Source organism: Pseudonaja textilis, chromosome 3 (genome assembly GCF_049901715.1).
Source record: "Pseudonaja textilis isolate UNSWEBS1 chromosome 3, rPseTex1.2, whole genome shotgun sequence".
Classification (NCBI taxonomy): domain Eukaryota; kingdom Metazoa; phylum Chordata; class Lepidosauria; order Squamata; family Elapidae; genus Pseudonaja; species Pseudonaja textilis.
This window is the reverse complement of record NC_141992.1, coordinates 88,612,469-88,628,038: the sequence shown is the minus strand read 5'-3', so window position 1 is coordinate 88,628,038 and position 15,570 is coordinate 88,612,469. Positions and strand designations below refer to the sequence as shown.

Below are 15,570 nucleotides of genomic sequence, written 5' to 3'. Positions count from 1 at the left end.
GTTTTTGTCATCTTAAAGACTTGTAGATGCATAGATGCATAACCATACGCAACTACCAGCATTTTCAAACTGAACAGAGATAAATTTAATTGGCTATCATAAGAACTAAGAGTACAAGGCAGTGTGGCTGTGCATATGCATGTAAATCACGGAGCTCTTCAAGCTATTTATTTTTAGTGTACAAAATTAAGCAAGTTTTTATTCTCCCAAAACATACTCTTGCCTTAAAAAAAAAAATACAATGGGATTTTTTTTTTTTTGCCTTTTAGGATTAGTCCAAAATTTTGTTAATTTATTACATCATTTAAATTCGGGGGAAACAGTAGGACTTTGCTTCATTGTAGTTATTTTCATTCAGATTTTATTAGGAAATAATTTGGGCTCCTGCAAATTCAGCAATTCAGCAATGTTTCATCAATTCATCTGATGTTATCAAATAGCAACAAGATTGACAGGTCTTGAATTGTCTTTTAAACTGCAATACATTTACCTGAAACTCCATTTAGTTCTCATGCTCTTGGGAGTTGGTATTTAGATCCCCACATTTTCTCTTCCTCAGTATATAACTGGTCTTTCAATTGTTGCCTGTAATTTCCTATAACTTTAATATCCATTGGCATGTTTTACTATGAAATGCAGACTAGTTGGGTCCCATTAAAATCCCATTTTTGTCTATTTTTTTTTTTACAGGGCCAATTGTTTTTATTTTTATTTATTCTTTTTTATTGCTATTCTTTATTCTTTTTTTATTGTTAAAAGTCAAGGTAACTAGTTGAACAAAATACACTTCTAGGTCTAAGGTTTATGCATAAAATAAATGGACCTGTTGACTCCTACATGTAGCTAAAACTGCCACACATCCAATAGAATTGGGGAAAAAAACATGCTTGTTTTGCTACAGCCCACTTCAGAAACCTTTCCTGTATGCCTATGAGTCACTGAATGTTAAGAAACTACCATGCATTCATGTGAGAATTAGTCCTGAATTCATTGACTGTCTCAGGAGGACATGGATAATTTACAGGCTAAAGAAACACCAGCCCTTTTAGGTTGACCAGACCATGAAATCAACTCCACAAGTATCTAAAAATACTTTTATTAAGATTGGTTGCAATAACAGAACATTGAACGTTTGATTCAACTGTATCTTCTCCCCCTTCTTATATTTTAATGAATTAGGGAGTATCTGGTTGAGCCACTTCTAAACAATATATTGTTATGGATTTAAAAATGTGTCTATCCCTTTGGCCTAAGCAACAGCTCCTTCATATCTCCATCAAAGGCCTTTTCCTTACTCCCTGCAAGAAAATCTTGTGCCTGTACATGCCAATGTCTGTATTTTTAAAGGCACAGAATCTATGCTCATTGGTGGATTTCATGCAAAATTTGTAAGAAAACCAACAGCCCCTGGGGATTTAAAGCTTTAAAGACTCTGCTTCTGGCAATTTCTCTCTCCACCCCGCCCCATTCCATCCATTCCAACTTCCCATGCTCAGATGATGGAAAACCACAGTCTCTCCTTAGCTTTCCTTGCATACCAGGAAATCCACATCATAACTGGAAGCACGACTATGGTTTTAATGTATGTGAGAAGATTTGGGGGTGGGGGTATTCTTACTTGTCACATTCAATCCAAATTAAAATCCAAATTCCAGGGTTTGATAGTATTATTTTTCCTGTTATGATCATCATGATGATAAAAACACAGGGTAAAAAAGTAGAAAATTCTTCTGTCAGGTCTTTAGAAGTTGTGCTTGAAACCCTGGCAACAGCAGAACGTGTATTGGGTTAGGATTACATACAAGGTTGAGGGACAGCCTCAAAATCATAATATTTAGTTATGCATCCATACTTTTAGAAATATACTAAAAGTATGGATGCATAAATCTATTGTTGTTGTTGCTATTATTTGTGCTACTGTTTGAATGCTGTAAATTACTGTGGGTGTATTTCACCAAAGAATTTAAATTGGGAGGGTTGAATGTGAAATTCACCCAAACTGAAAGTGTTTAAATTCTTTGGTTGTATTGTCCTGGGTTTGAGATGTTTTATAGCCATTTTACAAATGTAGTTAATTCTCATTAACACAGAAGCTATGAATTAGAGAAGGGTTTTGTCTGAAAGTTACAATTTTTTAGATGTAGCTCTGAAAAGTTTGCTTCTGACTAATGAAAGATTCTGGTATTTGACAGACTCTAATAAGCCTGTTATTATATATTTGACATCTTGATTCCTTTGTGAATATTTCTATTGAGAATCACAATAGATTATTTTTAAAAATAAGACATGTTTTAGCAGTATACTTCAATAAAAAAAATAGATAGTACATCTAGTGGAGGAAAGGACTGCACAAGGTTGACAACACCTCTGATCTTGGCAAGAGGAACTTGAAAGGCATTTCTATCTTTATAGTATTTACACATTTCCATCTTTTTTATCTGCACGCATGCACACACAGTATAAAAGCTGGAGATGAGGATGCTTCCCATTGTAACTGTCAGGCTAGAACTATGATTAAATGGAGGTGATTTATCTTTCTCTCAGAAGACTGCTCAATGATCAGAACGGCTAACCTGGATTTGGCAGCTTGGATGGGGCTTCTTAAGGTTGGCAGCTAGCTACTCCTGTCATTTGTTTCCAGTGAATAGCTATTGTTTGAATTCTATGCCAGCCAGATTGTATGCCATGCCCACTTCATGTCAAATTCCATTTGTATGCGTTACATCTTCTGGATCTTGCTTAAACTAGGCTACATCCACAGACATACCATTCTCCCATTGACAAGACCGAAAGTGATGGAGTTAACTTTCAACATTTCATAATCTCATGTTCTTTAACACACATCACAGATATCTTTAAAGGTTCAGGAACACACAGGAGTTGGCTATTCAGTGAGAACACTGAAAGGTTTTCATTGTAGAGAAGTGATTTACTAGAAACCTTTTTTCTTATTCCTCAACTGTAAATAGGCAACTGCGTATTTAGAAACCATATTTCTATTCTGAGCGGAAGTTCCAGAGTCAAGGAATTCTTAATATATATTCTATTCTTCCGCTTGACATGATTAGCAAAATGTGCACAACTGCAAGCTCATTTTGATTTCTATATATTGAGAAATACGTTAAATATCACAGAACAATGTTCCTGGTTTCAAGCCTGTTGACTTTGTGTCTAGAGTTCCAAGCAATATGAAAGTAAACAACTGTATTTCACCATGGTTGAAATTTGCTATTTTTTTATTTGTTTTGTATTACACAAGTGGGGCACTTTGTGGCAGTGTGAAGTCCATCAAAAATTTTGCATTAACATCAGCCCAAAGGGTCAACTTAAAGTGCATACAGAGGTGCTACAAATAAAAAAAAATCAAGTTCCAGTTTTTATCTTCCAAGAGCAGCATTTTATATTTTTTCAGAGCCAGGATCCATTCCCAATACCAATTTATAACATGGTTGTTTAGTAATTTTACTTTCACATGTCTATTTGAAAGCTGCTTTATAGCTGGTCAAATCATTGTTCTAATTTCAGTTTTGTTTACACTGATGGGAAATAGCTCTCCTGGATTTGAGACAGGAATCTTTTTCAATCTTTCTTGGATTGAGATTTAACTTCTTGCATGTGCAACCTGTCTGCTAAGTTCAAAAGATGTGTCTTTCTTCATCTTTTTTTTTTTTTTAAAGAGTCAGGAAGCCTGGTTCCTATCCATCCTGCAGAGACAGTATCATTGGCAAGAGACATTTTTGAAGAGCAAGCAAAGAATATAAAAAAAGGTTCCTATTCATAAAGTAGCACATGACAAAACACTAATTTACAAGAATGTCATCGGCCTCCCAGAATCCTCCCTGCAATTGCTCTAGGAACTTTGTGGACTCAAAGGCATTGATGAAATTCATTGCTAGAGGCCGATGCTTTGCTTTATATCTGCATCAAAGGTGACTTTTTGGAAGATATTGGACATGTTGAATTTCTCCTTTTTTTCAAAACTTGTTTAGCTGTAAAAAAAAAAAAAAATCTGTCCCTTTTTGTGATTGGCTACACTATACTTCATTTTCTTTTTGCAACATTTTTACTTCTCGATATATAACTGGTGCAACTTGGCTTAACCATACTGGTTTCATGAATAATACAATTCTAGTCCCTTTTCAAATAGTTCTATATTGGTAGAAGAGAAGTAGAAACACATTCTGGGGCAAATCATCCTGGATTTTGTGGCTTAGTTTGTAACATTCATAACATAACTTTAAAAAGGATTTCTGCAATCCTGAGAAATTTCTTAATAATAACCAGGCACTGAACGATTTGCTCTGTTCAGATATATTTTTTTCTGCATTCTCTTCTTGAAGACAAATGGTCATAAATATATAATTGTGTTGCATTACTGAAATTATGTACACAGTGTAACGTAAATAAAGTACAGTCTTGAACCACAACTCTTGCAATACAGGGAATGTGGTATGTAACACTAAATTCATCACAGTGCTTATCTGCTACTTGCAATCAGGAGTAGATTACACAGTGCTTCAATTAACTCAAGTAAGTCAATTCAAAGTAGTTCTTGATCAATGTTTAGCCATGGAAAGAAAATATACAAGAAATATACAGAAGTTTACCAAATAAACAATCCAAATGTAAGGGTAACATGTACTGAAACAAGCAATCATTTATCACAACCAGAGATGTCATACCTTGGATCATAAATAATATACATATTGATCATTCATTGCCATCTGGTATCAATTGTAAAAAGCAGCTATTTATTTGCATGGTGAACTAACAATGGGACAGAAAGGATCAGCAATTACAAGTAAATTAACAGAAATCTCATTTTGTTGTGTATTTATAATGTAATGTGGGCAATACAGGTATTACTAGCTATAAGTGTCTGAAGTCTACTAGATAACTGGCAATATTTTAGATTTGTATTATAACACAATAATAGGATGTCTCTGTTCAACTTCAATTGACTAAAAACTATTTGCCCACTAACAATGTACTGTACTTCTTTTTACTATACAACTGTTATGAGATGCTGCACACAATTTAACACAATTTTGAAACAAAAACTAGAAATATACTAGAGTGAAAAGCAATCTCAAAGACCTACTGAGAAAGCAACAGGTGCTTCTAATTGTCAAAACACATACATGCACATACATAAAGATAAGGAAAAATATTGCACAAAATTCAACACTTTTGTTTAATCCAGCGCTTTCCCACATCCTAGTTGATGCTTTACTTACATCTGAGATAAGATGAGCCAAGAGAAGCCATTTAAAAAGGATCAGTGTTTCAGTCTGAAAGTTTATATTAACTTCTCTCTCTTCTCCCCTCCCATTAATACTGATTCTATATTCATGCCTTGCTACATATGGTGCAATAAATAGCACGACCCATATTCTACTAAGCCTGCCCCAATGTCAGTAACAAATAGTTAAGGGCTTTTTCCTGAAACATTATTTCAGATCTTTGAGAAAAAACAAACTATTATTTTGAATTCTTATTGCTCAATATTTATGGAGATTCTCAGCCATCCAGGTCATGGTTGTCCCAAAAGTGCTTTTTCCAAAGGCAACTGTACTTTGTTTTTCCCAAAACAAAGTCCAGTTACCTTTTGAAAAAGAACTTTTGGGTTTATTGCTCGGAATTTTTGTGATACTGGAGATCAAAGAGGCCCTTAGGACATTTACTTAGTTGGATCCCTTAAACAGAAGCAACACCACCATAAGATAAAAGGAGAGAATTATCAGCAGCAGACACAGAGTGTGGTTAAGAATGGTTGGATGGCACCAAACACATTCAACTCTTGGGAACACAATCCAGCAAGATTATGTCTTGCATGAAGCTACTTGAAATAAGTGGGGAGGAGAGAATAACTACACAAATTGACTCTTATTCCCAGATTGAAAGAGTTATGAGATCTTGGGCAGAAGGAAGCACCAATGGAATTTTCTTTCACAGCCAACCATCTTTTCAAATTCGTGTAAGGCATGAAAATGTCAGCCTGTTTGCTTGAAGAGGAAAAGAAATGGCTCCAAATAACACCAAATTATATTAAAATGAAGAGGAAAAAGTGCTAAAACAAGAAGTCTAAGATTGTTTACCTTCCTTCAGGTGTGAGTTTAAGGAGCTTGGCAGTGACATGTTCCTTTGAATTCAGCATAGGGTTTAATATTGTCTAGGAAGTGAGAACTTTAAAATTGTTGTTTTTTTTCTACACCTATCAAAGCCAACCAATGTCTTGTTTGTGAATTAAAGTCTGATCTAGCCCTCCTCAAGTCTGTGTCCTCCAGATATAAGGGAATAAAACTCTTGACCATCCCCAGCCATCATGGGGCAGTTGTCTAGATGCATGCTGTAAACCTTACACTTCCTATAGTAACAAGGACAGTCACACATCTTATTCCTTTTCTCCTTGAATTATACCAAGGATTGGCAGAAAGGCACTCTGAAATGGTGCTCGCAAAACCCCAATATGAAAAAAATGGTAATGTCTTCAGAAGAATGTATAGGGGCAAGAATGCTGCATTCATGTAAGGTTTGGTAATTTTGTTAAGTTTGACTTAAAAAAGAAGTGTTTAAGGTTTGTATGCCTCTTGTTGAAAAGGCTAACTTCAAATTACATTCTATCAGAGCAAATGAGTTCCACGTTAACAGTGGCATCTATAGTGTTGCTATATTGAAGCAAAGATGCATAAGAAAAAAGTTCCCAATGACATACTTCTCTAATTTTTTTAGCTAAGTAGGGGCCTGTACTCACTTATGAAATATTAGGGAGCAATTACAGGAATGGACATACACTTCTCACCCAACTGGCAACTAGCATTACTATTTTACATTCCCTGCTCAATACAGTCTACAATATATACTAGTAAACTATGGGCACAATGAATAAAAGGGGATACTTGTTTTGTTTTATATAATTTATCTAATGCAACTTAAGTATAATAATTTAAGCACTGCTAAAACAATGTTAACAGATCTTTTTATAGATTTACCTAGTCTAGCTAAGAAAATTAACATTTTCAAAGGTGCTCATCAGTGCAAGCCATCCATTCAATCAATTGGAAAATCACTGTTGACATCTTTGAGAGCAAAGTTAGCCAGTACTGACAGCTTTTGATAATCTAACTCACAACAATCAAAAAGTAGTAATATCACTTTTTGAAATGCTAGGGAAATATTTAAAAAGTCAGTTAAAAAAAATCTACAGCCTTTTTCACTATTCTACTATTCATCAAAGTGGGTCTCATTGCAACACATTACTCCATGTAATTCTCTGTTCATAGAAGTACCTGAACAAATATCGTTCTAATTTAAGTAATTTTAATTTCTGCAATGTAGCAAAAGCCAATGGGCGCACAGGATATGTATCTGAGGGTTTGGAAGATGATTTTAAAAAAAGCAATCTCTCATCCATTATATGCATAAGCATCTCTGAACTAAATTAGTTGATTTTTTTCAAAATAATTTTTTCCATTCTTGGAAAAAGACATTGGTTAAAGAAAGCTATTGGTGCACTTATTCTATATGCTGTCTGGACCTTTTGATTTGGGGATAGGATAAATAGATTTCCCTTTTGCATATCTGATAAAATCCATGGTGGGCATAAATAAACTAACAGTGATTTTATATCATCTACTAAAAGTAAATTTGAATAGCTAACTAATCACCTGTGTGACTAAACAATATATTATTTGTTCTAAATACGAATAAGCCATCAATTGCCCTCCAGATGTTTTGAACTACAACCTCCTTTGTCTTTCCCACTAGCCATGCCGGTTAATCTAATGGGAGTGAAGTCCAAGACATCTTGAGAACACTAGGCTGTCCATTTGCATTCTAGACAGAGTAATGGTATTGAATAAATAAGCTAAATTTCAGTAAAATAATCCAATATTTTATAGAAAGAATCATGTGATCAATAGAAATAATTGCTGGGATTCCTGAGAAATATTTTTAAAAATATTTTTTTTTAAAAAAAAAACTCACCATATTAAAAACAGTAATTTAAATTTCCCCAAAACAGTGAATATAAAATAGGTAAAATATATGGGAACTGTAATATTTCTGTCACTATAGAAATATTACTTATCCGGTCTATATAGAGAATTTTTTCGACAATAACTGGTGGAAAACAGAGTAGTTGCTAGCTGAAAGTTTTAGAAACTCTGATCCTTTGGACATACTTTGTCCTTTTGTCAATAATAAAAAGAGTTGGCAAGTGTCGCAGCACACATTTTTAAGGCACAATTGTTACCCTTGAAAAAAATTACAACAATAATAAAATCTGGCATAGGTGTAAGTTCAAGGACCAAAGAAAGTTACATTTCAAAAAGTTCATTAAGAAGACTCATCAATACATACTTTACCATGAGAGAATTCCATATAGATGGAATCCCAAATCACATTCGCTAACCTTGAAAGTCACTGAAAACTGGTGAACTTTACTAGATAAAGCTTTTTCACTCTCTCCCCACCTCAAGATAATCTTGTTGTGTAAGATTCACAGAGATATTCATGCAGGATTTAACCTTTTTTTTAAAAAAAGGAGAAAAAGCACTTTATAATTGCTGTGGAAAGTTTGCATATGCATAGTTTTCCTTCTTTTTGAAAATGAAACTTGTGTAATGGACAGTGAAATATGTTTTGGATAAACCTTAGACTTGAAGAACGAATGGTACAGTACAATAGAGAAAGAACCGTACATTGTAGAAAATAGGTGCTGGAGGAAAAAAAAGAACTGTTTCTACATTCAATTAATCTTTCTATAGCAGGAGCCTTCACTACCGGGCCGTGGCCCACACACAGCTCCACTTGTGCGAGTGGTGGGCACATGTTCAGGCATGAAGTTCCATTTGCATGTGTGGTATGTGCACAAAGCTCCATTTGGATGAGTGACAGGTGCTCACATGCAACCACCACTTGCATAAATGGAACTGTGGACACTTGCATGCACACCTGCCCCTCACACGGAACCATTTTCTCTCTCCCACCGCTGGACCACCAAGCTGCAAAGGTTGGGGACCGCTATTCTATAGGGCTTAAAAATCTGTCAGCTGTTTTATACATATATCTAGACACCAAGTCTGACAATTTCCAAAATATTTGATCTAGTGACAAATTTGAAGGAGCTTTTAAACATTGATATATGCATAGTAGATGATTGATTTTTGAACAAAGTCTTTAGAAGACTATTTTAAAAAGCTGTCAGTGATTGGTAGGGAGATTGTAATAGATGCAGCTCATCCTCTTCACAAATTGAACCTAAATGCTAGAAATTTTGGTGGCTCTTTGACTCATTTGCCTACAACCAAAAAGGAGTTGCACCATGAGTCCAGTATAGTTCTCTTTTTACTGCAACTGTTCCTTTGTTGTTTAAAAAAGTATAGAATTTAGTTAAGCAGCACACTTAACAACAACCCAATGACTTTAAAAAAATTTCAAAGTTATCTGTGCATGATTTCAAAGAGGCATGATCTCCAGAAGAACAGATTATTTTCAATTAAAAATATTACATCTTTCAAAGGTTCATTAAAATTCCAACTGTGGTCAAAATATGTATTTCAAGAAAACCAAAATGTAAAACATATTCAGTGAATAAGTTCTGAAAGCAGTTGTAAACTTTTCACTGCATTTCACATTTCAATATATATTTATATATATATACAGTACCATTTTTCAGAGTCTGGAAGACAGGGGCATTGTCTGCTAAAAATTAAAAACAAAACATTTTATAATAAATCCCAAGCAATCATTATCAACTGGTGTTACTTTAAGTGGCACAAACACATATCAGAATTCTCATCTTACTGATAGGTAGTGCTTGGCAATGTCAGCACATTTTAAAAAGTTCTCATAAGTTTACTAAAATCACTGCATAAGCAATATTACACTGGTGATCCTCTGTAAACTTAGGAGTACTATTGTTTGGTAAATGGTCTGCATTTCTTTTTACACAAGCACATTTGCTGCTATGAAATAATGGTGGCTCGTTTTCCAAATATTTACAGTTCAGCCTTTAAGGTATTTAAATCTGCCCTTTTCAGTTTAAGGCCTTTAGATCACATATTAAGTTTCAGACTAGTCAGTCATGCTACATTTCGTGGGTTCTGTTATAGGATAAATGTGTCTGTCTGATACATTTCTTTTTGCATATAGGGAAAGGAAATGATTAAAAACTGTTTCATGCCACAGACCAGCTATGGCTTAAATGTGAAATCAAGCTAGTACCATGATTCTAGAATGCTTTAGTTAAGATGGCACGTTATCTGAACTCAGTATTGCATATACTGGCTGGCAGTGAGTTTCAGGCATGGCAGCTGGAAATACAACTGGAAATATCCAGGATGAAGCTGTAACTGACTGCATGCTAAACAAGTTCTGTAAACACATTTTCTTCTTAGCCTTTATAAATAACTTAATAACATACCTAATACTCCTTCCTCCTCTTATTGCCCCACAACAACAACCTTGTGAGGTAGGTTGGGCTGAAAGAGAGAATGACTGGTCCAAAGTCCCCCAGCTGGCTTTCATGGCTAAGGTGGGACTAGTACTCAGTCTCCTGGTTTCTAGGCTGGTGCGCTAACCACTAGACCAAACTGGTTCTCTTATACAGCTCCATCCCAAATGCAAGCTTATATTGTGAACTGAAGTGGAGCAAATATATTCAAAGGAGATAGGCTCAAAATAAAAGAATAAAAACACACAAAAAAGGCCAACTAAAACAGATTAAAAAACCTGAAGATCTCTTATTTCCTTTATTATGATATCCTGAGTTGTTTTCCTTTAGTCATTTACCACGCACGTAACCTCTCAATAAATAAATATTCCTTACGTTTTATTCCCACTGCTGTTGGAAAACCCGTCCCCTGAAATGTTTAAACCTTGATTGAAAGCAGAAGTCAGTTTACATAATGACACCACTTCTTGAAGAAGCCCACCCTCTTCAAGAATTTCATTTCCATCTTGGGTTTCTCTCTCCCATGGAACGAGGAACGATGGATTTGGACTCAAGCTTGGTGACTTCTCATCTGCAGAGGTCCTGCTTAGTGTTTCATTCCACTTACTCTTCAGTTGCAAAGTTTGCAGAGAATGTTCCTGCATAGTTTCTTGGGGTGAATCTGGAGATCTTAGATGATTATTAGGTGAGGTCAAGTCATCAGCACTGGAGGTAAGGTTAGGGTTTTCGTTACTTAGCACAAAAACAGATTCTCTATAACTGCTAGAAGGAACACATTTCCTGGGTGACTGAGGAAGCTTCTTTTCAGTGAGGATGTTGTCCTCCTGTCGCTGATTCCAAGTAGCCAGGTCAGATGTCCAACCACTACAGAGTAGGGCAAGATTGCTCTCACTTGGAGTGTTGGATTTATTCTGGAATAAAAAAGAGAATGTGCAGCCTATCAGAATTCTTCCCCTTGGTGGCTCTAAATAACCAATTCACTGTATTTTTAATCAGAAAAAATAGCATAAAAAAATTACACTAAATTTTAAAACATCTTAATTAACTTGCCCATTTTTATTCAACTGAATGAATCAATAATAAATTATGTAAAATTTCTTTCCTTACAGAACAATTTTCCAAATTTTGACTTTTACTTCTATCCCCACAAAAGTTTTAAATTTGAGTTAATCCAAGTTAGTTTCAGGAGTTAATTGAGTTAGTTTCAGGATGTAAAGATATTCTAGATGATAAAAAAAACTGAAGAAGACAACTCTTAATGTTGTAAAATTTAGAAATTCTTTTCATCCTTAATCACAGTATTTTGGTCCGGCTAGATCTTAGAGATCACAGCAGAAGGAAAACTACTCAATCAGGAACAAATGATCAGCTTCTAATTGACAAGATGATTTTGGAAAACTTTAAGAGAAGGAAGACCAATTTGGATAGATTACAAGAAGGCATTCAACTCCCTGCCACATGAATTGGAGGGAAATAAAAGGTACAGAAATGTGAAAGTTTGACAGACAGAAAGACATGCCTAGAAATAAGAGGAGTCAGTAGAATAATCAGAAACATTGTGCAAAGATTAATGGCACAATGGAAGAGACAATTGCTGTTCAATGGGGATGGATTGAGAGAGGTTAATATCATGAAAGGAATCTTTCAAGGAGACTCACTATCACCACTACTGTTTGTCATTGATTGCTCTGAACAATTCAGGCCATGGCTATCAAACATGAAAACATCTGCCAAGCTATCCTACCTCCTTTACACAAACACTCTGAAGCTATATGGAGAAACACCATCTGAAACGGAATCGTTGCTCAACATTGTCTAAATATACAGTCCAGAGACTGTGATGAGTGTGAACCAAGCAATTGTGCCATCTTACTTAGTTACGTACAACAGGAAAAAAAAACAGTGAAAATCAAATGAATCAATATGCCCTATGGAATAACATCAAGAGTGGATGAACATCAGTATAAATACCTGGGAATCCATCAAGCTGAAAAGATCAAGTACACTGAAGTCAAGAAGATGATTAGTAGTGAATACATTAGAAGAGTGATGAAGAACCTAAAAGTCCAAGATCAGTGGTGAAAATACCATCAAGGAGATTAATATCTGGACAATTCCAGTTATTAGATATGCAGCTGGAACAATGCTTCAGGCTGAACTAGAAGCAAGTTGGGCAGCAAACAAAATCAATCAATCAATCAATCAGAAAAACAGTGACAATGAATCATAGCCCTTCAACCATGCAGTGATGTTGACAAACTGTATTTATCAAGGAACATATATGGATATGAAATGTTGCAAGTACACCAGACAGTTGAAGAAGAAAAAAGGACACTGGAGGAATTTCTGAAGGACAGTAAAGAAGCACTGAAGCTAGTATACTATGAAGACTTACCGAATACCAAAGAAACTAAACTGGCCTATAAGAAAGACCAAATGAAGAAAAGAGATATGGGAAGGCAAAGTATTACATAATCAATACCTAAAAACACTAGCAGGCAAAGCAGATAATAAGATCTGTCAATGGCTAAAAAAAGGAGTGTTGAAGAAAGAGACAGAGGGACTAACTCTGGCAGCAAAAAACCAAGCCTTAAGAACAAATGCATACAAAGCCAGAATTCAGAAATCACCATCAGAAACCAAATGTCGCCTCAGCAAAGAAGCTGAAAAAACAGTGAACCGGTAAGCTGGTAAGCTGTAACAAGAAGGTCGCACAGACTGACTATAAACAACAGCATGAAAAAGTAGCAGTAATGGTATAATGGAACATCGGCAAAAAAATACCACCTGTTTGCAAGCAAGAACTGGTGGAATCACCAAACAAAGAAAATAATAGAAAATGGAGAAGCTCAAGTGCTCTGGAACTTTAGAATTCAAACAGACAAGCATCTGCCACAAACACTCCAGACATAAGAATTATTGTTAAGAAAGAAGAAAAAAAGTCTGGATAGTGGATAATTGACAGTCTGGTGGAGTCATTTCTTCACAAACAAACAAATCTCTATACCACAAGCCAAGCAAATACCTGGGCACAAACAGGCGCCCCCCGATACCTCCAGCCCAAACACACCCCAGCCAGCCACCCAGATGAAATCTAGCTTCCTAATAAACGATAGCCGGACATTCACCCAAAGCCAAGCTGCGCTAAAAGCCCGCAATACACAAAACACAATGTTGCCAGCCAATCAAGACAAAAAAAACGCTACAAAACAGACAGAAGATATTAGAAACACCAATCAAGCAGAACACAGCAAACTCCAAGACCAAGAAACACAGATCAAGACCAATCAGGATGAAGAAAAAAACATTCTAACAAAGCACGAGGCCAGCACCAAATTTAAAACAGAAACGGCTGCAAAGCCTGACACACAGACATACCCAATACACAAGCCGGATGATGGCAGATGAGATTCTGCTGAAACGTCGCTACAACTTTAAAAGCACAACTATAATGACATGGGAAAATACCCGAACAAAGCTGAATACCATACACACACACACATATTGACCTGTTGATCAACAACTCTAACAACTGGCTTATAAAGGGTTAGAGAGCAGAAGGGGTCAAAAAAATCTGAAAGGTATACCAGCCATAAAAGCCAACGTTACAAAGAAGTTATTTCAGATTTAAGATGGAGGCAAGATAAAGCAACTAACCTTTGACTTGTAGTCAATGTTATCCATCGATCGAAAAAAGTCCAAGCTTTTTGCCCCCGAGAGCTTCCCTTGATCAGAACTATGTGTACTCAGTGTATCCAAAATCTCTCCCAGCAGATCCATTTCTCCAGGAGGAACAGACGTTTTGGATAATTCCCCAGAGTCGTCACTGTCATACAAATAGTAAGACGTTTCCTCACTGTCTTCCGATGACAATCTAAAGAAAAATATAAAGTCTTTTCACTACCGTGGTATTTTATGACCATGACAATGAATTTAAATGTTGGTGAAGCTTTAGCTGACAGTTACTACAAAGATCTATTTTTGGGGGGTGGGGGGTGGGGGGAGCCTCATAGCCCTTGCATTTGTTCTGAAAAAAAAAACATAATTATTTAGCTTTGTGACTTTGGACAGCAGCAGTCAGAAATAGCAACTTGTGAAATTCTCATTTCCAGTAAGCTAGAAGGAGGGGTGGAGGGAGATAAACTATGCCCATTTTTGTCCTCAGGTTGGGATGGAAAACAAGGAAATGCTGCAGGGAGATGTTTTTTAAATGCATACCCGTAATGCATTGTGACAATGCCTTAGTGTATAGGCTTTTTGTGAGTGAAAATCTCACTTCAGAAAACACAGCTCAAGAATGAGCTCTTTCAAAACCTTGCATTTGCAAGTACTTCTTTGACGGAATTTTCAAATCCACGTGGATGGGATTGATTTCAGTATGATCTATTTTTCATTATTATTTCCTAAGCTTTTGATGGCTGAAATGTACTTAGGTTAAATGTTCGGAATTTAAGAACTGGAGGCCTACTACATTATTATCGAATATAGTTTTAATTTTAATAGGTTAGCCAGACTTGAAAGGTACGTGGCCTTTGTTTCTTTTTGAACTGCTGCTGTTACTTTATAATTCATAATTTGAAAAAAAGCCAAGCAGTAGCCTTGCAGAGGCACTACGGGTTGGGAATTGGTACAGAATATTGCCTTGAGAGCAATATTCTGACTCTGCTGAGTCAATATTCAGGTGTAAAAATATATAGCTGTATGTTTCAACCTGGATGCCCTTCCAGATGTGTAGACTTCACTTCCCAAAGAGGTACGGCCACTATTAACAAGCTGGATTTCAAATCCACACATCTGGAGAGAGCCAAACTGAGGCTGCTATATGTGATTGCATCTAAGTATACTTGGTGCAGACATGCAGGAGGAACAGCAGAAGTAGCACTAATCAGGAAATCATATACAGATGCAGTGGAAAGCCTTCTTTCAGTATATTGTTGCATTCAGGGATACACACACACACACATACACACACACAATTATAGCAAGTTTTTTTCCCCAAACAATATGCCCTTAGATACAGGTTTTGAATTGCTGGTTGACAGAGTGCCTGTACATTATTTTTTCCTGTATACATCATATTGTTCCACTTTATCTTTCAGTCCACCAGTTACTTT

At 35.9% G+C, this 15,570-nt stretch overlaps 1 protein-coding gene across 3 annotated transcripts in view; it reads right to left on the bottom strand.

Annotated features, from left to right (window-relative positions):
* Positions 1-3,218: 3,218 nt before the first annotated feature.
* The window catches only part of DENND1B (DENN domain containing 1B), a 214,343-nt gene continuing 201,991 nt past the window's right edge, over positions 3,219-15,570 (bottom strand). For all 3 annotated transcript variants that reach the window (XM_087930332.1, XM_026700460.2, XM_087930333.1), the window contains 2 exons: positions 14,114-14,330; positions 3,219-11,367 (listed from right to left, as the gene is read on the bottom strand). In XM_087930332.1, coding sequence (XP_087786458.1) covers positions 10,828-11,367; positions 14,114-14,330 — 757 coding nt within the window. In that variant the 3' untranslated portion in view covers positions 3,219-10,827. The remainder of the gene's footprint in view (positions 11,368-14,113; positions 14,331-15,570) is intronic.